This window comes from Phocoena sinus, chromosome 3, assembly GCF_008692025.1.
Source record: "Phocoena sinus isolate mPhoSin1 chromosome 3, mPhoSin1.pri, whole genome shotgun sequence".
NCBI classification, from domain to species: Eukaryota; Metazoa; Chordata; class Mammalia; order Artiodactyla; family Phocoenidae; genus Phocoena; species Phocoena sinus.
Window position 1 is genome coordinate 162,493,694 of NC_045765.1, and position 27,172 is coordinate 162,520,865.

Consider the following 27,172-nt stretch of genomic DNA (forward strand, 5'->3'; position numbering starts at 1 on the left):
ATGTCTAACAGTGGTTGAAATATTTATAAAGCAATAAAAATGCCTTAAAAATATAATAATAATTACATCTGATCCACAAAAGACTCTGAATAAATACTTGTAAGACAGAAATGAATGGGTGGGTGGATGGATAGACGCTTTGATGGAAAAAACAGAAAGCTTTTAAAACAGAAGTCTCGTTTTTTGAGGCAGCCTTAAGAATTGTTGTGTATGTGTACACACCTGCTTGTGTGTGTCCATGTGTGTATTCGCAAGTCTTGGAGTGGCAGTAGTGAATATTTCCCAATAAGTGCAGTTGCTGTTTGGAAGGCTACATGTTTGTGGGCATAGATTGTATATTCTGTGAATTTATGGAGGCCTGTCTTCTCCCACATGGGATGAAAAATCAGCTGGTCATTTAACAGACGTTTCTTCTTTATTTCTTCTTTGTTTTCAGGCAGTGAAAAAAAAAAAAAAGCTTACTGTTTATGGAACTGTAAAATTTGGGGACCTTTCAGAAGCCCTAGGGTACCAGTTACATAACGTTAGTAGCTGTCTACTTTTTCACGTGCTGGGTGTCTCCATGGCAGGTAAAGGAGAGGCTGCAAAAGATGGGGCCATTCCAGCCGATGAACATTTTCCTCAGGCAGGAGATAGACAGAATGCAAAGGGTACTCACCCTAGTCCGAAGCACTCTGACCGAGCTAAAACTTGCCATTGATGGCACCATCATCATGAGTGAAAATCTACAAGACGCACTGAATTGCATGTTTGATGCCAGAATTCCTGCTCGGTGGAAAAAAGTACGTTTAACTCAGCTCTTATTCTGCCTACTCACTTTATTGTTGTGAATAGTTGTGATTGGCCAGTGAAAAACATGTAAGAATAATGTACTTAAGAGTGCTCTTTTGCTTAGGGACTAATCTCCTTAGAGCCCTGTATTTTTGGATTGTGGGTAGGGAAGGAAATAATTTAGCATCTCCCACATCTCAGGTTCTCTGCTAGGCAATTTATACGCACTGTTTCATTTAAATCTTGCAATTTATTACCCTTAGTTTACAGATGAGGAACTTGAGGTTGGGGGGAGTGTTAAATCTTTTCCCAGATCACACACCTTAGAAGTCTAAGAATCAGAATGTAAACCCAAGCTCATGGATTTCAAAGCTCGTGACGTTAGTCTTATAGAAGGGAATGTTCCTAGACACACGCAGGTATCAAAAGTCACACCAAAGAGACACATTTTTCCTTGCTTCGTCTGTAAATATGTGAGTATGTATCTCTCAAGATAACAAGATAATAATTTAACAGTATGCTTATTGATCACGTATTGTTAATTGTGCTAAATGACAGGTGTGGGTTTTTTAAATTTTATTGAAGTATCGTTGGTTTGCAATGTTGTGTTCATTTCTGCTGCACAGCAAAGTGACTGTTATACATATATATTGTTTCATATTCTTTTCCATGATGGTTTTTCACAATCTATTGAATATAGTTCCCTGTGCTCTACAGTAGGACCTTGTTGTTTATCCATTCTATATATAATAGTTTGCATCTGCTAATCCCAAACTCCCAATCCTTCCCTCCCAGCCCCTCTCCCTTGGCAACTGCATGTCTGTTCTCTACGTCTGTGAACCTGTTTCTGTTTCATAGGTGTGTTTGTTTGTGTCATATTTTAGATTCAACATATAAGTGATATATGTTATTTGTCTTTCTCTTTCTGGCTTATTTGGCTTCATATGATAATCTCTAGGTCCATCCATGTTGCTGCAAGTGGCATTATTTCATCCTTTTTAATGGCTGAGTAATATTCCATTATATATACACCAAGATGTGGGTTTCTTAAAAAAAACCTTTCCCATTATGGTTTATTGCAGGATATTGAATACAGTTCCCTGTGCTATACAGTAGGACCTGTTGTTTTTCCATTCTACATATAACAGTTGGTACGGCGGATGCGCTTTTAAGAAATTTTTGTTTTACTTGGAAGAGTAAAATGAGTACCTGAGTGTCTCTGTAGAGGCGTTTGCTGATCATGGCTCTGAAGATGCTGAGGGTCCAGGGGAAGGACTTGGGAGGCAGGAGGGTGGGGTTATCCAGGGAGGGCAACTTATAGAGACGATATTGGGTCCTGGGGTGATTGGAACCTTCTGGAGGATACTCAGGTAAATGGGATGGTGAGACAGGATGGGGTTAGAACTGAGAGTCTCTCAGAAGAGATTCACTTAGTGCCGAGGCTCTGATATCTCACCCAGGGCTTTGGCAGATTCCAAGGCAGTGGGTCCCAAAGGCAGTATATAGTAACTGGGGAGTGTTCTACTGTCTTCTCCACCTTATTTGGTGAACCACCATCCATCCCTCTAGTCATGCAGCCTAGAAACTCAGAATCAGCTTTGACCAGACTCCTTTCTCTCCTCACCTTCAAAAAATTCATTGCCAAGGCCAGAGGGTTTTCTATATGAATTCCCTCTTCTCATTGCCAATGACAGAGGAAGAACCTCTGCGGTCACTGGCCCTTGCAGGCTCATTTTCCACTAAACAGCTCGCCCAGCTTGGTCAGTACCTGCAGGCTGTGGAACAGGGATCCTTGCCTGGAGACATCCCCTTATTAATGAGTCCCTGTGCCCTCAGATCAAATGTCATATAAACACACCTCTTTCAGTTAACACATCTATAAAGATGTGATAGAATGAGTTACCTCATTTTTAAATTGAAATCATTTTATACAGGTTTTTATTCTACTTATTATCAGTCTTTGGGAATCTCACTGTCTCTTGAAAAATAGGCATATCAATTCTTGAGATATTTGAAATTCAAGTAGTTTATCTATCCCGGTCGATCACTACATTTATTCACACATAAAATATTGCAGTTACAGTAAAATGTCATAAAATATGATTTGGAGATACCTTCTAGTGTGGCTGCTGATAACGTTAATGACATTTCCATGCCAACTGTAGTAATAGGAGTTCCACACGTGAATTCAGGCAGAACGTTACAGGCAATGAATGCAATTAATTTGTTTGTGGTAAAGAGACCTGTGTTTCCATCTCTACCCCTTCATCAGAGGAAATAAAAGTGCAGTCTAAGGGACAAAAACTTCAGAGAATAACTGTTGTTTGCCTCATAAAAAATGATAAGTGGAGAAAGGCTTCTGTGATTTATCATTCACAAAATACGTTTTAAGGTGCTGATAAGGCCATGAGCACACTTATATAAATAGAAATCTTATTTTATAATGTATCTACTGAAAATGTAGCCTAAGGAAAAATGGTTGAAACCTGTTAACTTTAATTCAATTCATTGTTTTAATTGCTTTATGGCAAAATTGGTCATGACTATATTTGTATGTGGAAGGAGATTCTACTGAAAACAGACGTCTTGAACAGTGTGCTGAAGTGGATTGATCTGAAATCCATGTGACGACTAGCTGATTCTATCATCTGTCATTAAGGAGGAAGAATAATTTGAAAACTTAAATGTCATAACCCATGGGAAATCTATGTCTTAGGGACTTCTAAATTCTAAGAGTGAAATTGTTATTTCACCACTCTTTTCTTCTGTGAACGTAGCCAGTTGCACGGCAGAATTAAACCTGTATTAATTCATGGTTTAACGTATGCATTTCAGGAATCTTGGGTTTCAAGTACGTTGGGTTTCTGGTTTACTGAGCTTATTGAAAGAAACTGCCAGTTTACCTCTTGGGTTTTCAATGACCGGCCCCACTGCTTCTGGATGACAGGCTTTTTTAACCCCCAAGGATTTTTAACTGCAATGCGACAGGTAATTGCTCTGATTTTCACTTGTTGTGTTATTATAATTTTCCTCTACCAGGCTTTCTTCTTTCATTATAGTTTTAAAGAGTAGAATAAGACAGAGAATGATTGTCTCTTTTTGACACCAGCAGTTACTTTGTCCTGAACATAAATCCCACTTGTTCTCAGCCTGCTAGCTGGGATTTCAAAATATTTGTTATTGTTATATTTGATTTGATTTGATATTTCTTTTAAAGTACAAGGGGTTAAATTAGGACATGGGTATTGCTTATAAGAGAATCTTTTTTTTTTTTTTTGCGGTACGCGGGCCTCTCACTTATGTGGCCTCTCCTGTTGCGGAGCACAGGCTCCGGACGCGCAGGCTCAGCGGCCATGGCTCACGGGCCCAGCTGCTCCGCGGCATGTGGGATCTTCCTGGACCGGGGCACGAACCCGTGTCCCCTGAATCAGCAGGCGGACTCTCAACCACTGCGCCACCAGGGAAGCCCTAAGAGAATCTTTTAAAACTCTTTAAATACTATCCTACCTTCTTTGAATCTGGATAATTTGGGGCTACACTGTCATCACGATGATGCTCTTTATATTAAGACAAACCTCTAGCTGCTGATTTCATTCATCCTTTGCTTTTGCTCTTGCCCTGAGTAGGAAGTAACTCGGGCCAATGAAGGTTGGGCTCTGGACAATATGGTGCTCTGCAACGAAGTCACCAAGTGGATGAAGGATGACATTTCTGCCCCTCCCACAGAGGGCATCTACGTCTACGGCTTGTATCTTGAAGGTGCTGGCTGGGACAAGAGGAACATGAAACTCATCGAGTCCAAACCGAAAGTGCTCTTCGAGTTAATGCCTGTGATAAGAATTTATGCCGAAAACAACAGTAAGTTGTCTTGCGCATTGAGGGATGGTTGGTATTATTAGGTTGGATGATGTTATAAACGCAGGATATCGTCATTTTTGTTATCATGGGATAAGGATTATACTATGTTATCAAGTGGCTTCACATTCACACCTGTGTTTAATGAGTACTGACTGACTGCTGGACTCTTTCTTGAGCTCTCCTGGGAGGCAATGGTTCTAGATAGTTCTTGCCTATCTAATAAAGCAGATAAAATAGCATTAGCTAATGAGATAAGAAACAGGTGTTTGGAATAGTAAATAAGTGGTGAGAAAGGAGGGTGAGATAACAGTGGGATGAAATAGTTAGGGGCTGGATCTTAGGGGCAGTTGGGTCTGGATGGGCTTGGAAGGATAGATGGGGCTTGGATGATGAGGTAAGTAGTGGAAAGAAGGCTTTCCAGGCAGGACTGCACAGGGCTATGGGAGGTGGTGTCTCCACCAGCTTGGAGATTTAAGCCAGGTTGTGAAATCCAGTTTGAATTCAGGGACATTCAACTTAATCCAGTAGCTAAGGGTAAAACTCTGGGTTCACATATCAGCCTATGAATGTGATAACACTTCTATGAAACACACATGTCAAAGAAGAATACTTTGACAAAGTTATCAAAGCTCTGTTTGACAAGGCTAAAAACACCTAAACTGTTTTCCATTGTTGGCTTGATGTGTTCTAGAGGTTTTTGTTGTTGCATTTCACTCAGCTAACTTCTTCTCAGCAGTAACCACCGTCCACCATATGAGGAGATTCCCTGTTCTTTTTATTTAAAAAAAAAATTATTTTCCTTTTTAAATAAAAATTGCATATATTTAAGGTGTGTAACGTGATGATTTGATATACATATACATAGTGAGATGATCACTATTAAGCCATAAACTCAAGAGATAGCCAGGATAGTGGATCCCAAGGAAGTACTAATTTTACAACAGAAGCACAAAAGATTTTTCTTTAAACAAGCAAGGGATAAAACAACCTCTCTTTAAAAGAGACCTTTTAGTACCTCCATCCTTTAGATAAGTACCACATTTGTAAATATATGTCAAGGGAAGAGAGTGTATAAACTTTGAGTATTTTTTAGGCAAATATTGATGTTTGCTGCATGACTAATTATACCAGCCACAAGCTTACCTGCAAGAGACAAAAAGACAATTATGAATCAGATCACACCCACGAGGGACTCACAGTCTGGTGAGGGAGACTAAGTAAATAAATAATTTAAGTAGAATTTGACACATGTTATGATAGAGATGCTGTCAGGATGGTCAGGGAATCTAGAAGTAGAACATAACTAGGCCTGGAAGCTTGGTGGAGACTGCTTCTGAGATGAGTTTTGGAGGATAAGGGTGAGCACGAGTTAGACGTTTCTTCGCAGAGGGAAAGAGCTTTGGCTCACTGGGTCATCCATTTAATATTTATCTGGTGTCGACCATCTGACACACACTACTGTATTGCTGGGGATGCAACAATGAGAAAAGGCCAAGCAGAATCCCCACTTGCAAGGAGCTCAGTCTCAAAGAGGGAAGGTAGCTGAAAAAAGAAGCAAATACAGTCAATCCTTGTTACGCAAGGATTCTGTATGATTTTGCCTACACTCTAAAATTTATTTGTGACTCCAATGTCAATGCTTGTGGCACTAGGACAGGTACAAAGCAGTGAAACATTTGAGTTTCCTGACATGAGTGTTCCTAGTTGAGGTTGAACAAGCCTGTGCTCTACTTCTTGTTCCAGCTCAGACCGTAAACAAGTGTCCTTTCCATGGTCTATTTTGTGCTATGTTTTTCACATTTTTCTACTTTTCATTGTTGAAAATGGCCCCAGTGTGCAGTGCTGAAGTGTTGTCTAGTGTCCCTGAGCGCAAGAAGGCAGTGATGCGCCTTACGGAGAAAACGTGTGTTAGACATGCTCTGATCAGGCCTGAGTCATAGTGCTGTTGACCTTGAGTTCAATGTGAATGAATCAACAGTGTATATTAATAAGGTGACTTTAAACAGAAACACACATAAAACGAGGTTACGTATTGATGGGCTGATGGAAATGCTGTGACCAGAGGCTTGCAGGAACCTGACCCTGTATTTCCCCGAGCGGCCATCGGTAATTCAGACTCCATGAGATTTTAGATTCGTAAGTCCCAGGAATAACGAGGATCAAGTGTAAATGAACATACCACTTTCAGATAGTTCTTGTTTCTGTAAAGAACACATACACACGGTGTGTCAGGGAGTGAGAGAATTCAGAGGTTCAGGGAAGGCTTTGCTGAGGAGAGAACATTGAACATTGGACTAGTATCCATGAGGCAAAGGCAAGAGTGCAGAGGCAAGAGGTAGCGACGAATGTGCTGTGTTTGAGGGACAGAAAGACGGTGTGTGAAGGAAGGGGAGCCCATGAGGAGAGCTGAGCATCAGAAGAGAGACGTAGGGTACTCAGTATGCCTCCTGGTACAGGGTGTCGCTCATTATGCCCTCGCTGCATCTGAAATTATCCACGTGTCTGCCTGGGCTTCAGCAAACACACTGCCTGTGGCCTCATGTTCATTAATCCTTACGGTTGTGTGACGTCCCAGGACAGTGATTATTTTATAGAAATAATAATCAATTACGGTCGTGTGAAGTCCCAGGACAGTGATTATTTTATAGAAATAATAATCAAATGTTCTTTTAGCCAAAATTAATATTTTGGAAATTTTGTTGCATCTAGTCAACATTGTTGGAAAAATGTTTCCCTTATACAGTGAAAGAAAAATCTTTCTCACATTCGGTTAGGTGTTACTTTATTTCTTGTGACTAAACTGTAAAAATCCATTGCCACATGACATTGAACATCGCAGCAGTGTAGTAATAAAGCATCACATTTATAATACAGGCAGTCCTTTATGATTTAAGAATACGTTGGTATGGAAGAATTGTACTCACGCTGCTGGGCTTTCGTCTGCAGTGATGCTCGTTAGCTGTAGGGTTAGGGAGGAAATAAAAATAAGCAAAGGAAAAAGTGACTCACTAATTTCAAAGTACTAAGAAAAAAGTAATGGAAAACTATAATTCTTTATTCTTTTTTTGGCTTCAGTAGAAGTTGGTGGAAACTTTTTGCCAAATAGCTTTGTGGTTGAAGAGGTGTTTTGTTCGTGATAGAAAACTAACATTCCATTGCTCTTTTCCTACTGTAAATCTAATTTTCAGTCCATTTTGATGACTAAATAGGGCTCTAATTGAGCTAAAGAGGTTTAACATCATTAATGGCTAGAGGATGCTCCAAAAGTGTAGTGTTTTAAAATTAAAATTCTTGTAATGGATTGTTTTTTATGTTAATAGGAAGGGCAATTTCAGTTTAAATAATTCACCATTGAATTTTACATATAGGACTGGTTTATTTGTTTTTAAAAGGAAGTCTAGATATTTATTTCAAAGCTAAAAATTGAGTTTATCAATATATCAAAATTGAGCCATATATTGAGCTATATCCCCAAATGTTTGTTTTATTTATATTTCTTGTCACGGGAGAGTCACCCAAATAGTACTAAATACTCCAAGGAGGTAAAGCCACCCATACCCACTCTAGATCCTCTGTTCTCAAAGGAAGTTGAAAAGAGGCAGCTACAGGAAATATGTGTCTGCTATAGAGAGAGAGTGGTGCTTCTAATAACTTCGGTGCTGAAGCCCATGTGATGGGAAAGCAGTGGTTAGAATTTTGGGTGAACAAAGCAAGACTTACATGTATCTCTGGTCACTAAGTAAGATGTGAAGAATCTCAGGGTCCCTGCAGCTAATGAGACTATTTCCTGCTAGAGGAACAGTGTTTCTAAGAATGCCCTGGGACCCACCCTGATCCAACACCGTGCTGTTGTGGGCCGGGGGTGGGAATAGCCCCGTGCAGCGACCCAGAGCTGGAGACCTCCTAACTCCTGAGCCCCGCAACGTTTAATCCACTTTCAGTTTGTAAACCTGAACTCTGTTAAAGTCATGGGGAACCTGAGACTGGGGAATTTGTTTTAGTGAAAACGTAAGTGTATATGTGCATGTGTGTGTGTGTGTGTGTGTGTGTGTGTGTGTGTGTACAGGGAGAGAGGGGAGAAATCTAACACATCTCGGGCATCTACTGCATTGCAAACACTATACTATGCTAGGCATTCACATATATTGACTTATTTAGTCTTTACAACAACTCTGTAAGATGTATCGTGACGATTTTGCAGATGGGGAAATGAAGGTTTAGAGATATTAGGTAATCTGCTTATGATTCCTGGCTACCAAAGCTGCTTTCAGAATCACATTTGTCTGTTGTGGGATGAATGCAAATCTCTGGGAATTCTTGTGGTAGTGTTCTACTCAAGACTCTGCATTTAGGGATGAAGCTTGAAAATAAAGGCTGAATTGGAAATGAGGACAGTTTCCTTGCATTTTGAACTCATGTATTAATATTTCTCAGGTACCTGGTGAAGTAGACACAGTAAAGCCCTCTGCCCTATGCAGATGAGAGCTGTCACCCCCTGTGGCTCCTCTCCCCATGCTGAAGGTCACCTCCCTGCCCCATAGGGGGGCACATGTCCTCAGGTAAAAGGCAGTGAGCCAGGAGCCTGGATATTTGGGGTGCTTTCATGGCTTTGTCACCTTAGCAGTTAGTCATGTAGCTTTGGAGGAGTCTCAGCTATGCCACAAGTTGAAGTCAGGTATCTAGTTATCTCTGTTCCACATTTACATATTTCTGCAAAGATATGGAGACACATACACATAGTACGTCACACTATTGCTGAGATTAAGAGCTTAGGCTCTGGATCCATTCTGGCCAGGTTTGACTCATCACCTACAGCTCTGCAACCTTGGATAAGTAACTCACCTCCTTATGTTCTTCCAGTTTTCTCATCTGTAAAATGGATTTAATCATGGTACCCATCTCATTGGGTTGGTGAGAGAATTAAACTGACAATGTCCAGCACATAATTAGCATACAATAGATAAAAATAAAAATGTATTATTATTAATATGATAACGCTCATGCTTGTTGAAGGATTAAAAGAAATAACACATGGAAGAGTGCACTGTTTAATAACCTAAATGTTATTAACAAAAGAGGGACTAAATAAAGGAATGACATAAGGAATCTCTACGTAGATTATTTTGGATATTAGAAGGAGTATATGATGTAATGATATACTTACATTTGGATGAAAAATGTAGGCTAGAGAGGGAAGCTATAGAGCTAGAAAAGGAAATTTCCTCAAGGCGTTTTATTAAAACCTTTAGCATCCTAAAGCACATAGCTCGCCGGTTTAGATACCCTTCTCTCTTCTCCTCCTTCTGGAGCCCCAAGGCTTTAAACGTATTTAGCTAACTTGTTCTACTTACTTAGCATGTTTATTTTTGTCTTCAAAGTTATTTGTCTAACCAGAGGTAACGGTTTCAGATCATCTCTTTATGTGCTTGTTTAGCATCTGTCAGCACTTTTGCCATGAAATTATATTTTCAGTGGTTTCTAATCCTGCTGCAGAAGGTTGCTGCATGCTGTGACTTGGTGTGGGCTCCTTCCCTTCTGAAGCAATTAAAAATAAATAAAATTGGATAAATATTTCAGAGAATTGCTTTTTTTTTTTTTACTGCTTCTTGAAAAGAATGCTATTTTTTCCAATTCTATTTTTTCTTTTGGGATTAAAACCCAAGTAATCGAATACTTCCCAAGGTGCAATTATAATTGTCACTTGATTCAAATGTAAAACACCAAGGGCTTACGTCAAGATTTATAAAATGATTGTTGGTCAAGTGTGCATCGAGAAGAACGATTAGTTAAATATTTGTTATATGTTCAGATTTTAGGATTAAAGGGTTTAAATATATCAGTGTAGTTAGCATTAACTGCACTCCTCAAATTCACTGTCATTCATTTATTTAATCAGATTTTTTGTATGTTTGCCTAATTATTATCACTAATGACATTCTCATGGTAATTAAAAATTAGCAACTAGACTTAAAATTAGCTGTTATATTAATTTAGATGGTTTCTAATAATTAATTTCATGGGATTAAGCAAATACATAATTTTAAAGTACTGTAAAATATCTGTGACTTTGTTTTATTTATTTTTTAATTTTTTCAGATCATCCTTATTATATCTTTTATTAAAGTTTTAAAGTATTTTCTATACAGATCACTTGGTTAATTCCCTGATACTTTATGGTTTTGTCAAAATTAAAAAACTGTATCCTATATATATATATATTTTTTTGCGGTACGCGGGCCCCTCACTGTTGTGGCCTCTCCAGTTGCGGAGCACAGGCTTCGGACACGCAGGCTCAGCGGCCATGGCTCACGGGCCCAGCCGCTCCGCGGCGTGTGGGATCTTCCCGGACCGGGGCACGAACCTGTGTCCGCTGCCTCGGCAGGCGGACTCTCAAACACTGTGCCACCAGGGAAGCCCTGTATCCTATTTTTTATTAAAACTTTTAGTTGGCAGTTGCCAGCACAGGTTGATCTTGAATCCAGCAAGATCCTTACTAGTTGGTGAAGATTCTTAATTGTTCTAAAAGTTTGTTGATTTTGTTTTTCTATTATGATAGTTGATTTTCTGCTCTTCTAATTCTTACCAATTTTATTTATTTTTCTCTTCTTAATGTTCTTGATCAAAATTGTTTCTGAGCCTCAAGAAAATCCATGTAAAATTTCTCTAAGTATATTATATGCTATAAATTTTAATATTATAACCTTTACTAAGTTTAGGAAGTTCCTTTTTATTCCTGGTTTGCTCAGAATTTTAAATTATAAATTGTACTGAACTTTATTAAACGATTTTTTCTACATTGAGATAATCATATCTCCTATCTTAGTTGTGTAATGTGGTGAATTACATGGGTAGATTTTCTGACATTGAGCCATCTTTGTTTTGTTTTTAATATTTAAATATTGTTTTCTTTATTTTTTTAAAATTAAATTTATTATACAGCAGGTTCTTATTAGTTATCTATTTTATACATATTAGTGTATATATGTCATGACTATGTTTTAGAACAGCATTTCTCAACCTTTGTATTATTGACATTTTTGGTCCAGATAACTCTTGTTGTGAGGGGCTGTCTTGTGCATTATAGGATGTTAGCAGCATTCCTGGCCTCGACCTACTTGCTGCCAGTAGCACCTTCCCAGTTGTGATAACTAAAAATGTCTCTAGATATTGGCAAATGTCCCCTGCTAAAAATCACACCTGGTGAAGATTTACAGTTTTAGCTTATTTTATATTGAAACTTTTGTATAATATTATCATATTCACATGTTTAACTTCTTCCAATAAAATTAATTAAATTTAGTGGAGGTATAAAAACACATGGCACAGTAGGCTGAAGGTTTTCTTGGGTCAAAAAATGAGACTTTAATTTCTGATAGTGCCTTACTTTTTTGATGGGTTAGGGAAAGCTAAATTATTGAGTAAGTTAGTTTGGGGAAATAAATTCAGTATCATTAATATATTAATATTGCATTTTGAAAGTTACATGTTTGTTACACTAATTCACCGAAGCAAAGTTATCCTCTTAGTTAAGTATGTTTTCATCTCAATAATTATGTGAGGGTCATTTATAATATTGGCCTTCCAGAGAAGTACACGGATGAGTGCAGACACAACTTTCGTCCTGAAATAATTTATAGTCTGGGAGAGAAGAGGAAATAATATACTGCTTCCTGAGATGGGTGTTACAAGATGTGCAAATAAACTACTGTAGGTAGAGTGGATTTAACAAGAAGCAGGTGAAGCTAAAACTCCAAGGCTGCTCAGTGCAGAGGCTCCTTCCAAAGCTTAATTTTATATTTGCAAATTGTACTTTTTTTTCTTAAAAGAAGCCCCTCCCCCAAACTGTGTTAAGTTTGAGGCCCCGGAAGACCTGCATCAGTCCTCAATATGGGGATGCCAAGGCTGGACGGAATGCATAAAAGAAGACCTTTGAAGAAGGGGCACACAGATTGTCTTTCATTGCATATGTGATTTTGGAGACTCCATCTGTTCATGTACTCCAAAAAGGTAGATTGAATCTTAGAGAGCTGAACGGTGGCATGGTTCTCTGCTTCCCTGCCGTTTTTATGTCTCTACGCACATGGAGAACTCACAACACCTGGTAGGGGTAGGGAACGTTCTCTGTCCTGTGATTTCAAATGTGGTTTGGACTATGGCACAGAGGGTTGAAGACGGGATTTTGCGATAATAATAGTGAAATAATAGTGAGCATTGGTGCTGGATGTCTGATTAAAAGACAAAGGCAAGTCACAAGGGAAATATAGAGAGGGTGTGTGGGCACAAGATTTGGTGGGGAAGAAGTACAGGGGACAGGGTGGAGGAGAGGTGTTGAATTGACAGGTGGAAAGGAGAGGGAGGGAGCAATGGGGGGTTCGCGGTCATGTCACATGGGCAGGGGTTAATGTCAAGGACATGTGACAAGGGGTGAGTGGGGTAAATGTGAGGACGTCTGGGTGTCTTGTCACACCCACTGGAAACCTGTGGTAACCTCTGCTTTGCATCTAGGGATTATCTGACGTCAGGAAGAATTTCCGTCATTCTACTAAACCCATCTCTCTTTGGAATGACCTTCAGAGTGCACAGAGTTGGCTCTGCGTTCTGTTTGGGCTTGGAGCTGCTTAAGTTAGAAATTCACCAAGGTTTTTTTTATGAATTTTTTTTGTAGCTGTAAGAGACCCTCGGTTGTACTCCTGTCCCATCTACAAGAAGCCAGTCCGAACAGATCTGAACTACATCGCTGCTGTGGACCTCAGGACGGCCCAGGCCCCTGAACACTGGGTGCTCCGTGGGGTCGCCCTTCTCTGTGATGTCAAGTAACATGGGGCATGTCTCTCACCCAATAAATGCAGGATCTGAAGTATCATAACCCTTTTCTTCTGTATGGACAGTGTGTAAATCAGGTTGGTCATGCAATGAGAGCTGTATCAGTGTTCCGTACTCTAGCTGGATGCTTGATTACATTTAGCCTGTTTAATCATTCATGACCAATCACTGTGTTTTTCTGAAAAGTTATTTGGTGATTTAAAAGTAAAATTTACAACTTTCTAATGAAGTGCGGCCCTCAAATCCACAATAATACATTTTCTTCTTCCTTCAACTCCAAGGACTGACTAGGCTAAACAGATGGTATTTCCCTTGAAGGGATTATTCTTCTGTTAATGTGGTGGTTCTAAGTGACAGCCCAATTCTCTAAGGTATCATGACAAGTTTGTGCTGATCCTGCTTCTGTTGCCTTTTGCATTTAGGTCAGGTAAGAGATTTGTTTTCATGGCTCAAGTAGCCAATTAAATAGACCTTTTAAAAAAATGGAAGGAAACAGAAGGGTGGGTTAAGAATGTGAATAGGTGAATAGACAATTCAGGTAATCCTACAGAATAAACATTTAGAATAACATTCAACCCCACTGGTAGTTATTAATGAGATACTAACTGATATTTGTTAGAATTAAAAAATTAAAGCTAAAGTGAATCGTGGTGAGGTCTTTGTAAAAGTGATACACTCACAGACTCCTTGAGCAATGTAAATTGACCCATCCTTTTTGTAAAGTGATTAAATAACTAAGCACAGAAAGAATCATAAAAACATTCCATGCTTTGATCCTTATTTTCTCTCCTGGAATTCTGTACCCAGGAAACAATTTAAAAGACTGAAGAAATATATATATATACACATATATATATATGTATATATATATAAATGTATTTAATAGCATAAAAAATACCCTAAAAGTTCAAAAATAAGTCTATCTTAAGGAAATTAGAAGTATTTGGCAATCATGAAGAACAATAGTGAAGATTTCATAACACAGAAATGGTGAGCACATACTGTTAATTGAAAGACATAGTTAACAAAATATCAAGTACACTGTAATTATAAGTGTAAGATGTATCTGGTGTGGACAAAAATTAGAAAATAGGGGGGCTTCCCTGGTGGCGCAGTGGTTGAGAGTCCGCCTGCCGATGCAGGGGACACGGGTTCGTGCCCCGGTCTGGGAGGATCCCACATGCCGCGGAGCGGCTGGGCGCGTGAGCCATGGCCGCTGAGCCTGCGCGTCCGGAGCCTGTCCTCCGCAACGGGAGAGGCCACAGCAGTGAGAGGCCCGCGTAACGCATAAAAAAAAAAAAAAAAAAAAAAAAAAAATTAGAAAATAGCATGGAAAATAAAAACAGGTATGATCCAATGGTAGAGTTTTCAGTTGACTTGAACAAATGTAATGATTGGAAGAAAAAAGTAGAGAAAGGATAAAAGTCGTAGATAGTGGGTGGGAACTTCACATAAGTTTTTATTAATTAGGAAAATACTACCTAAGGAACTTTCCACGTATTTTTATTTTAAATTATGATTATAAATTATAAAATTGTTTCATCTGTAACCTGTTGACTAGGAAATTTGGTCAGTGCTAACTTAGAATTGCAGCACAGAATTGGGTAACTTCAGATCTGTGTAACTTCATGCTTCCAATGATAAAACGTTTTTTTATAGGGAGGAAGGGTTACAAGGAGAACAGTGTGGGTCCCTCTCACTAGGATTTGCTCTGTGATAAGTATCATTTTATGCTAAGTATGATGAGAATTAGGCCTGAGTGGTTCATGTGATACCTACCCATCCTGGACAATGCTATTTTCATTTGAGTAGCTTCTTTTGGTCTGAATTAATATATCAGTCGATTTGTGTGAATTGCTGTAAAACAATCATTTTATTTTGAAGAATACATAATGAAAATGTAAAAATAATGCAGATTAATAAAAAGTTGTTAATGAATGTCTGAATTGTAATTGCTATTTATGAACAAGGGGGTGAGTGCCATTGAGTAACCAGAAATAAGCTTCCCAAACTGGCTTTTTTAATCAAATAACTTGAAAATGTATAATTTATATAATTTTGTGATATACTCCATAGGTATATGTGTATGAGTTTTGGAGACCCAAAGTAAAAAAGAGCACCATGAAAACAGCTAGAAATTTTTAGGAACTAATTCAGCAAGGGACATCACTAAAGCGTGGAGATGCCAGTGAGGCCCCTTCCTGCTTCACCTCCGCTCCCCACTGCCCAGCTCCCACCCATTGAAGGGTGCTCAGCATCCTACTGAATCAGGGGATCAAGGGAAGACCAATTGACTGAATTTTCCAGTTGATGGAGAGAGTCCCTGACCACCTTGGATGTGGAGAAAACTACAGTGAGGGTCCCGTTGCCATAGCAGGGTGATAGAGCCATCTTTTTCATCTGTCTCAATACTGATTTATTAAAGATATTTATTTTGCACCTCCTGCGTGTCAGGCACTCTGGTGCCCTGGTGGAATGATGGTGGGAAAAAAATTGTCACAGTCCCTGATTTCATTCACATAAGAGGACGAGACACAGAAAATAAGCAGTTATTCAGGCAGGTAATTTTATATGATCTCAGTTTATGACTGGATAGCCTGACATGTGTGAGCGATACATAGAAAAAGATGTAGGGCTTCCCTGGCGGCGCAGTGGTTGAGTCCGCCTACCGATGCAGGGGACTACGGGTTCGTGCCCCGGTACGGGACGATCCCACATGCCGCGGAGTGGCTGGTCCTGTGAGCCATGGCCGCTGAGCCTGCGCGTCCGGAGCCTGTGCTCCGCAACGGGAGAGGCCACAACAGTGAGAGGCCCACGTAGCGCAAAAAAAAAAAAAAAAAAAAAAAAAAAATTAAGGTAATTGAAATTATTAGACTGAGTTATGTATAGATTTATAGATTTGTTTTATCTTATTGCAGCGTTTGTGGAGGAATATATATTTTAATTGACTATTTTCCCCAGCTTTGTTGAAGTTTAATTGCCAATTAAAAATTGTATATATTTAAGGTATGAAATTTGATGATTGGTATATGTATACATGTGACATAATCACTACAATCAAATTAATCAGCATATCATCAGTTCACATAGTTACCCTCTCTTTTTTCTGCTATGAACACATATCATCGGAGTTCCTTATTAGAAATGTGACATGATGCACTATATCAGTAGTCTTAGATTTTACTGTTTGCTCCGATCACCTGGGGATCTTGTTATCAATGCAGATTATAATCAGTAGGGAAGGCTCTGCATTTCTAGCAAAGCTCCTAGGGGGTACCAATGCTGCTGACAAGACACTATGTGATATCCCTTCGTGGATTTTGAAGCCCTGTTTTTACATACATACACGTTGAGGATGCTTGTGTCTTCCTGGTGAATTGACTCCTTTATTATTGTGTGATACTTCTTGGTAATATTCCTTCTCCTGATGTTTCTTTGTTTGATATTAATCTAGCCATTCCAGATTTCTTTTGATTACATTTTCCCATCATTTTATTTTCTTTTCAACCTATCTGTGCCTTTATAATTAAAATGGGTTTCTTTTTTTTTTTTTTTGCGGTACGCGGGCCTCTCACCGCTGCGGCCTCTCCCGTCGCGGAGCACAGACTCCGGACGCACAGGCTCAGCGGCCGTGGCTCACGGGCCCAGCCGCTCCGCGGCACGCGGGATCCTCCCGGACCGGGGCACGAACCCGCATCCCCTGCATCGGCAGGCAGACTCCCAACCACTGCGCCACCAGGGAAGCCCGGGTTTCTTTTTTTAAATTGAAGTATAGTTGATTCACAACGTTGTGTTCATTTCTGCTGTACAGCAAAATGATTCAGTTATACATATACATACATTCTTTTTTTTAGTATATTCCATTCCATTATGGTTTATCATAGGATACTGAATATAGTTCTCTGTGCTATACAGTAGGACCTTGTTGTTTAGCCATTCCATATATAATGGCTTACATCTGCTAACCCAACCTCCCACTTAAAATGGGTTTCTTATATAGTTCTGTTCTTTTTAATAATAAACAGGTAATGTCTTTTTTAATTGAAGTGTATAGACCATTTATATTTCATGTAATTATTGGTATGACGATTTAAATCTACCATCTTACTAGCTTTCTGTTTGTTGCATCGCTTCTTCCTTTTTTTTCTTTTTCTGTCTACTTTTTTATTGACTATTGTTTATGACTCCATTTTATCTCCACTATTGGCTTATTAGTTACAACTCATTCATTTTCCTTTCTTTTTGATGGTTGTCCTAGGGTGACCAAGATGGCCTTACTGACCTCTCACCTTGACCCAAGTGTAGACAGGCTAATTCCTGACTACAGGGCCCTGTCTTCCCTTCTCTTGTAATTTCTTTCTCTGAGCCTTTGAGAGGTAAGTCTTTCTCAAGGGCCTGGGAGCCCTCCCTTTGGAATGTGATCCTCAAGGACGATGGGACCTTGCCTCCTAGTCTTTGTGGGAGGGTAGGAGCCTAACTTCAATAAGCAACAATTAGCCAACACAGATTGCCTCCTCACATCAATAAAATCTCCCCCTCACGTCCTGCCCTAATTTCCATCAGCTCACCCAGTGTGTAAAAATCCTCTTGCCTTTTGTTTCTATGGAGTTGAGTTCAATCTCTCTCCCGCTATTGCAATAGTCGTCAATAAAGTCCTCCTTGCTGTTTTTTAACAATTGTCCAGGGCAATTTTTCTTTCACAAGGGTTTACAATGTACACTCTTTCTTATCACCGTCTACTTTCAAATTACATCGCTTCAGGTATCAGAACCTTACAGTCCCTCTCTCTCATCCTTTCCGCCATAATTGGTATACACTTTACTTTTAAATGTGTTCTAAGCCCCATAACTGCAACAATCTTATCTTGGCCAGTTGCCTTTGAGAATGATTAAAAATAAGAAAAAATGTATTTATCTGACTTTCTGTCCCCGTTTTCTTCACTCTTCCTTTCTTTGTGTACATGTGAGTTTGCATCTGCTATCATAGCGCTTTTGCTTGATGAATTTCGAACATTACTTGAAGAATGTTTCTGCTGGCATTTTTCAGCTTATGTTGTCCAGAAAAGTATTTCACCTAAAATTTTTTGTGGTGTATAGAATTCTGGGTTGTCAGGTTTTTCTGTTTTTGTTTTTTTTCAGTACGCGGGCTTCTCACTCTTGTGGCCTCTCCCGTTGCGGAGCAGAGGCTCCAGACGCGCAGGCTCAGCAGCCGTGGCTCACGGGCCCAACCGCTCCGCGGCATGTGGGATCTTCCCAGACTGGGGCACGAACCCGTGTCCCCTGCATCGGCAGGTGGACTCTGAACCACTGCGCCACCAGGGAAGCCCTGGGTTGTCAGCTTTTTTCTTTAAAACCCTTTTAACATATGGTTAAATTTGAAAACAAAACTGTGATAACCAAATAATCCACTTCCTTTTTCCATTTCTTTCAGGGATGGCAGGCAGGATGTCTTCTGATAAAATCTGGTGCTCTCAGATGTGAAAGGCTGAACATAGCTGAGTCAGGGCCTCTTCCAGGGCATGGAGGACAGGAAGGGCCTCAGATATATTCTAGGTCAACCACCTTCTACATCACAAAAATGCTTCCGTGAAAATTAGGGGAGTGTTTCCTGAGAGGTGAAATAATAATCTAGGCCAGTGAAGCACACAAAACAGAGGTCTCTTCAATTCCAGGTCATTATCTCACACAAGTTATGATTTTATAGTTTCTGGCTTTTTCTCACCATTAGAATGGGGGCCACTTTCTTTGAAACTTTGTACATTTTGTGTGGAAGCAGAATATAGGATTTTTCTAATTTCCTAAAATAAAATCTCATTGTTAATATGCCATCAATCTCTTTATGGCTTTCATGAAGGTCGGACCCTTTATTTAAGCAAAGAGAAAAAATTTACTCTGTAAAAATGCTTAGCTTTCTAGTGATTAGCAACTTAACTTGTATACATATAAACATTTTACTTAAACCAATTGTATTCATTTCCTATGAGTGCTGTAATAAAGTATCACAAACTTGGTGGCTTAAATAATAGAAATAAATTTTGTTGCAGTTCTGGCCCCCAGAAGTCCAAAATCCAGGTGCCACTAGTTCTCTGTTTCCTCTGGAAGCTCTAGGAGGATCCTTCTTTGCCTCTTCCAGATTCTGGCAGCTGCCAGCATTCCTTGGTTTCTGGCCGCCTACCTCCAATCTCTAGCTCCTTCTTCGTGTCACCTTCTCCTCTGTAGGTATGTCTAGTGTCCCTCTGTCATTCTCTTACAAGGACACTTGTGATGGCATTTAGGACCCACCCAGATAATCTAGGATAATGTCCTCATTTCCAAATTCTAAACTTAATCACATCTGCAAAAGCCCCTTTTCCTTATAAAGTAACATTTACAGGTTCCAGGTATCTGCATATCTGTTCCTGACATAGGACATGATATCTCTGGGTGGCCATTACTTAGCCTACTACCCCAATGTTATTTTAATTTTACTGTCTGCAAACTTTTCTTGAAAAACACTATTTCTGTGGGTTAGTAGGGGATTATGAAGGCATTCCATAGCTGAAAGGAAGGACTGCATGCAGAGTTCTTTGATTTGGGGCCCTTAATTAATTATTAATCATAATAATAAAGCAAATATTTACTGAGTATTTACAATGTGCCAGACCTGAGAAAGCTTTTGTAAAGCCTTGCTGTTGAAAAGATGGTCTGGAGACCAAAAGCATTGAAACACCTGGGACCCTGTAGAAGTGCATGATCTTGGTCTTGAATTACATCTACTGAATCAGAGTCTGCATTTTACCAGGATTCCTACTGATTTGCCTGAACATTAAAGTTTGAGTAAGTTCTTTTTGGTATTAACTTATTCAAACCTCATAAATACTCTATAATGCAGGTATTTTTTTTCTCTCCCGTTGTGGAGCACAGGCTCCAGACGCGCAGGCTCAGCGGCCATGGCTCACGGGCCCAGCTGCTCCACGGCATGTGGGATCTTCCCGGACCGGGGCACGAACCCGTGTCCCTTGCATCGGCAGGCGGACTGTCAACCACTGCGCCACCAGGGAAGCCCAATGCAGGTATTTTTGTCAGCACCTGTTTTACAAACGAAGAACACAAGGTTGAAAAAGTCTGGGTCACTTGCTCAAAGCCACTTAATTAGCAGGAGTGGAGCCTGTAATCTGGGTCAGATCTGCCTTTTCCCAGATGTGCCATTAAGCATTTATGATGTTCTGTTTCTTCATACAGCAAAATGGATGTTGGCTCACTAAGGACACAGGGAAACCTGCTTTCCAGCAGCCCCTGTAAGTCCCAAGAGTTTATAGTATGTTCTCAGTTTCTCCAAGTTAGTCATTTACTTAACATCAGCCCTATAGGATGCCCTAAAAACAGCATTTTAAAATAATATTGTCCTAGATAAATACTGTAGACTTGCTAAAAGGATCAGTTAGTCAATTGTCTGAATGTTGGCTAATGAAATGAATTTATTTTGCAGAAAATTAAAAAAACAATAAGGCAATTAGAACCAGAACACAAGTATAACCCTTACCATCTGTCTCCTGTTTATTTGCATAGATGAAAAAGCTGACAAGTAGACACGCTGCATTGCAGGAGGGTAGAGACCTGTTAAGAGTCTATGAAAGGGTTACAGGGGCTTTGTGGCATTTTCTGTCTCCTAATAACTTCATGTCTACTGATTTAAATTAACAATTTCTCAGGAAGTGCTACTAGGTGTGATGCTTCTAGGTGACATGAGTTGTCTCTTTACTTTCCTTTATCTGAGCATCAAACATTGTTTTCAGCTCAACTCTCCTTTCATTCTAAATTATGGTCATGAATTCTCCGCGTGATGTGTTTATTAACAACAAAAATACTCTTCTTAGAACAAATATTTATACAAAATGATCAGTCCTTTGATCATTGATTTGTAAAGATTTTATCTTAGATCTCTGATTGTAAAGATTTTATCTTAAACCTATTTTATAAGTTGGGGATGACAGTAGGAAAAAAAACCTATATGCACGACATTAGCATATAGGTGTTTTATCCGCAGTGTCTCGTTTATGCCCCAGAAAAACCTTGTGAGGTTAAAAAGTATTCTTACTTTTACATGTGAGAAAAACAAGGTGCAAAAAAGGTAGCTTGGCCAGGGGCCAAGTTCACACAGCCTGTAAATGATGTCTTCCTGGCTGCAGTGCTTACATTCCTTCCTGTAGGTGCTCCGGCTTCAGGGCTGTATCACCCTCATTAATCTCAACTAGTCTTTATCAGCTCACCCTGAAATTCAGCTTGGAGACAACACATTCTCTATCAGGTATTCCTCCATCTACAGGTTGACTGGGGTCCGGGAGCTTCCACTGCGCATTTCTCAGCAGTGCTTTCACTTTGCTGAATCTAAGTCTCAGGTTTGCTTAACACTAGGAAAAAGAATTTTCTATTCCAAGGAAAAGGATGACATTAATGTTAGTCTTTCTCATTCAAGAATAATGCTGTTTTTATTGTGTTAAAGAGGAAAAGAGGACAGTTGCCATGGTACATGTCATTAAAAATAGAAAAACCCCAATGTTGACATTCTCTGCACTCGAGGGAAGACTTCCCTGTTAGTTCACCTCACTCTTCTCTTCATTCATATATATTTGTTTACAGTTCAAAGATGTCCTCAAATCTAAAATTTACAGAATCTTGATTAAAATGTGTTTATTTTTTACACAAAAGGGTTTGCCTTGAACAAAATGAGTACACAATTTTTGAAGAGACTTGAAATGATGTGAATGGTGGGTCTCTTCTGGAATGGCTCCCTGCTGGAGTATATCTGAAGTTTTGATGCATTATGAAGTGAGCCTGCATGCAGCCAAGCAATTTGGAGTTCTTTCCCTCTGGTGAGAAGATTCACGTTGAAAGATGTGGAAATGATCTTACAGGAGAAATTACGGTTGTTACGTTCGACTTACTCCCATTCCCCAAAGTATGTGAAAATGTGATGTGAATTAAATCACCCTTAAAAGAAAAACACACATTTATCTGATGCAAGAAAAAAGCCATATGGTTTCATGTGCTCTGCAGCTCATTGTTTAGACATATTTTGAAACCATGTGTTAAGTTATAAAAAAGCAACTAAGACCAAGTTCTTTCTCCATAGAACTTTTATACCATTTGGACGATAACTATATTCTCCATTTTTGAACTTATAATAAAAATTTCAACCTGGCTGGTTTTAACCTTGTCCCTGAAGATTCCATTAAAATGGTTCAAACCCCATCTTAAGTGTGGTCTTAAGAGGAAGCCCAACATCTCTTGCAATCTTTCAGATGATTCCTGGCTGCTTTGGCTCAGTTAGCCCTGGCTTTGATTTCTTGATCTTCCTTCCATTTTGCTACTTGTGCCCAGTGCTTTCTTTCCTATCTCAGTGGTTCTTTTCCTTAGTTTCCCCAACACTAGTTGCACATGGCTGTTGTGTATAGTAGATTTTTGCTGAAGGTTTGGGTTATATGGTAACAAAATAACAAAGCACCACAGATAGTAAAAATTAAAATTGAGTAGATATTGCTGCTATAAAACATGTTGTAGCTACTTTCTACCCCACTTACTCTCCAGCCTCCCACTTATTTTCTTGCTGCCCCTTCCAACCCTCTAGTTCCAATCAATTTCAGGCATTATTTCTTTGAATATATTTTCTCCCCTCCTTCAGGTACTTCTGTTATGCATATGTTGGTGTGTTTAATGAAGCCTACATTTCTCTGAGGCTCTGTTCATTTTCCCTAATTCTTTTTCCTCTTTATTCTTCAGATTTTATAATCTCTATTGATCTATTTTCAAGTTTGCTCATTCTTTCTTATGTCAAATCAAATCTACTTTTGCACTCCGTTATGGGTTGGACTGTATAAAGAAGATGCCCTTATTTGAAAATAGAGTTGTTGCAGATGAAATTAATTAAGATGAGGTCGTGCTGGAGTAGGGTAGGCCCTTAATCCAATGAGACTGGTGTCCTTATGAAAAAGGGACATCTGAACACAGAGACACACACACAGGGAGAAAGCCATGTGTAGATGAAAGCAGAGATTGAGGTGATGCCAAAGTCAAGGAATGCTAAAGATTGCCAGAAGCTAGGAGAGAGATCTGGAACAGATTTTCCCCTCAGAAGGGACCCACCCTGTCAATATCTTGATTTCAGACTTCTGGCCTCCAAAACTATGAGACAACAAATTTCTGTTGTTTAAACTGCCCAGTTTGTGGTACCTTGTTATGGAAGCCCTACCAAACTAATACACATTCCTTTAGTGATTAAAAAAAAAGAGTTCAGCGTTGTACTTTTCAATTCTATTGATAGAATTGCCATTTGATTCTTTTTAAAATTTCTATCTTTTCAGTAATATTCTCTACTTGATGAATTCTTTTAATTCTTTAAACAGGGCTTTTAAAAAGTTATTTGAACATATTTATAATAGGTATTTTGAAATCTTTGTTAAGTCCAACATCTGGATCCCCTCAAAGGCAATTTCTATTGCATACTTTTTACTCTTGGGCATGGGTCAAATTTCTGTTTCTTTGAATGTCTCATAATTTTTTGCTGAAAAGGGACAGTTTTAGATAATAAACTGTAGTCAGTCAGGGTACTGATTCTACTCCTCCCCCACGGGGCTTGTTTTAGTTGTTTGTTTCATCACTTGTTTATTTGTTTAGAGACTTGGCTGAACTAGTTCTGTCGGTAGTGGTAGCAGTCGGTAGGCTCAGATGTCCCTGCTTAGATTTTTTTCCCCCTTTGTTTTTGTCTTATAGCCTAGCTACCTAGGTGTGGCTCCTGCATCAGCTTCCGTGTCATTGGTCAAAAGTTGTGCTTTAGCTTCTTAGCCAGTTAGAATTTCCTTCTTTTTCATTGGATGTATGAGTGGCTTTGAGACTGCTTTCACATTTTAGGGATTTTGTGATTTTTGTCCCATATTCAGCCCGGGACCAGTAGTTTGCAGGTTCCTTCTCTAATCACCCTTGAGACGGTGCAGTTTTGAAGACGTGTAGTCTTCCAGACTACGAAGGATAAGTATGATTTTATTTTGAAACCTGGCTTCCTAGGAGTTGCTTCTGGGTTAGAACAGCTTACTTTTTAGACAGGGTTTGAAAACATGTGGGGCCTACTAAGCCTCTAGTGACAATAAGGCTTCTGCCCCTTGCTGATGCTTCTTTGTGTGGCTTAGAGATTGCTTTTAAGTTTACCCCACGCCCTGCTCTTATTGCTCCCGAGTGGAGGCAGTCGAATGCTGACACAGTGTTCCCGAGTTGACTGCAACCTCTGGGAGGTTCTCTTGGCCATCTCTTTCCTTGGCTTTCTTTGTTAAAGTTCTACTGCTCTTTCATTTCATTGGTTGCTACTGATATTATGGAACTACCTGCCTTTCTTAATTGCTTACCACCAATATCTCTATTGTTTTTGACACTTAGGTATGCAATTTTTCATACTCTGTTCCAGATAAAGTCAGTTCCCTCAGGCAGAGCTGTGCAGCTCTTTGTCCATAAGTCCTGCCTCTCTCTCTGGGCTAAACCCAAGTGACACTCCCTGCTCTGCAAGAGGGCACCCCTGGTCTATTGTCTTGCTTTTCCAAGCATACAAGCTCTACTTTATAAGCAAGGAGGAGGTGATGGGGTCCCAATGTTTTGAACCTGCCATTCTGGGGATAGAGCTTCTGCCCCAAAGTGACTGTAGGGTGAAGGTAGGAAGCCTCAATCCCCTCCACCATGCCCACTGGGAATAGAGTTTCTATAACAGAGAACTGGGGTGTTGAGAAACAGCAGTAACCTGGCCCTCCTGAGGTGAAACCTTAGCCTTAGACTGGGAGCTGAGAGAGCGGAGAGAAAGCCCCATCTTCTTGAATGAACCTTCCTGGTGTAAAGATTTCAAAACACACAGATGGAGGTGAGGGTGGGCACACATCGTAGTTCAATGCCACACTTTCACTATTTTTACTGAGATTTAGTGAATTTTCTTTAATACACGTTTCTCCATTTGCTGTATGCTATTTGCTTATGACAATTTCCAGAGACTATACACGTTTGTTTTAAAAAAATAATCTCACCAGTTAAATGGATGTTGTGTTGAGGTTACACACTGTCACTTGGCCATTCTGGAAGTCCTGCCTGCCCATGCAGTTTTTACTGGGCATCTCTTTTACTCAGTCTCCAGCTTCCCATCATGCAGTTGCTCAGCCTCTCTCTTGCCTGACTTCCTCTCCTCTCCTTCCTTGCTTTTTAAAAAAAATTTAGTTGTTTTTACCCCTACTCCTCTTCTCCATACAAAAGTGGCCCATCAAGGTGATGACTGAGTCAAGTTAGCTCCTTTCTCTCAGGACAAATTCTGCAATCCAGGTCTCAGATGAACAAAGTTTTATCCCATAATATATGATCTTTTTTTAAATAGCCAATATTTTGTTTATTTTTATTTAAAAAAATTAAAAATTATTGAAGTACCATTGCTGTATATTATATAAGTTACAGAGGTACAATATAGTAATTCACTATTTTGAAAGGTTGTGCTCCATTTATAGTTATTACAAAATATTGGCTATATCCCCTGTGTTGTACAATATATCCTTGTAGCTTATTTTATACATAACAGTTTGTACTTAATACTCTACCCCTATCTTGCCCCTCCTCTCTTCCCTCTCCCCACTGGTCACCACTAGTTTGTCCTTTATATCTGTGAGCCTGTTTCTTTTTTGTTATATTCACTAGTTTGTTGTATTTTTTAGATTCCTCCATGATGTACGATCTTATAACACTTATTTACTAAAACCAGCCAGGCGCCATGCCATGTGCTGGGACCCCAAGACAGGAAGACTGTTCTTGCACCTGAGTGCCTCCCTGTCTCCTATAGGAAACAGACATGGGGAGAACTCATGGCAACTGTGTGTGAAGGGCGAAGTCGGGGGTGCGTGCAGGGGCTACGGGAATGACTTGCTTTCTGGGCAGCAGCATAAGGTTTCTTAAGAGAGGGATTGAGGGCTTCCCTGGTGGCGCAGTGGTTGAGGTCCGCCTGCCGATGCAGGGGACACGGGTTCGTGCCCTGGTCCGGGAAGATCCCACATGCCGCGGAGCGGCTGGGCCCGTGAGCCATGGCCGCTGAGCCTGCGCGTCTGGAGCCTGTGCTCCGCGACGGGAGAGGCCACAACTGTGAGAGGCCCGCGTACCGCAAAAAAAAAAAAGAGAGGGATTGAAAGGGCACGCCTTGCAGAGGAGCTGCAGGGAAGCAGAGAGGTGTGAAAAGTGAGGTTTAAGCAATTAAAAATAGTTCAGTGAGAACAGAGGGAAAGAGTATAGGGATGCTGAGATGAGAGACTAGAGAGGTAGAGAGAGACATGCATCTCTGTTAACTAGGTGTCTCATACTCTACCTCCTTAATCTGATGTGGTTTAACCAGAGCTGACTCATATTGTTTGAGGGTTTTCAGTTCAGTCACTGTGTTACATTCTGCTGCATGTAGTGAAAGCTTTCCATAAGTAATTGACTGTTCCCCGGAATGTTGGTTATGTTTGTAAGTTGGCATTTAGTAGTTCACATCATAAAGACCATAGCCAGATACCCCCATCCCAGGACTTGCTAAGAGATAGCCAAGCTGGTCCTTTGAAACTCCCCCTATACTTCATCTAACCTATAAAAGCAGAAGTCTAGACTCTAAATGGAAGTTCATGGAAGGAATCCCTGAGAGAAGGAGGTTGTCAGCCTAGGGATAGTGCTGAGGATCTGCTTCTGACCCAGGCAAG

General features: G+C 39.9%; 1 protein-coding gene across 10 annotated transcripts in view; it reads left to right on the forward strand.

The window, feature by feature from the left end:
• Positions 1-18,897, forward strand: part of DNAH5 (dynein axonemal heavy chain 5) — a 262,069-nt gene extending 243,172 nt beyond the window's left edge. For 5 of the 10 annotated variants that reach the window (XM_032625861.1, XM_032625860.1, XM_032625863.1 and 2 more), the window contains 4 exons: positions 570-782; positions 3,607-3,759; positions 4,398-4,629; positions 13,295-15,483. In XM_032625861.1, the coding sequence (XP_032481752.1) occupies positions 570-782; positions 3,607-3,759; positions 4,398-4,629; positions 13,295-13,446 (750 nt within the window). In that variant the 3' untranslated portion in view covers positions 13,447-15,483. Of the gene's footprint in view, positions 1-569; positions 783-3,606; positions 3,760-4,397; positions 4,630-5,828; positions 5,833-13,294; positions 15,484-15,528; positions 15,605-16,381; positions 16,773-18,882 lie in introns of those variants that run through there. The other 5 variants (XM_032625866.1, XM_032625865.1, XR_004349091.1 and 2 more) reach the window with 4 other exon arrangements.
• The last annotated feature ends 8,275 nt before the right edge of the window (positions 18,898-27,172 follow it).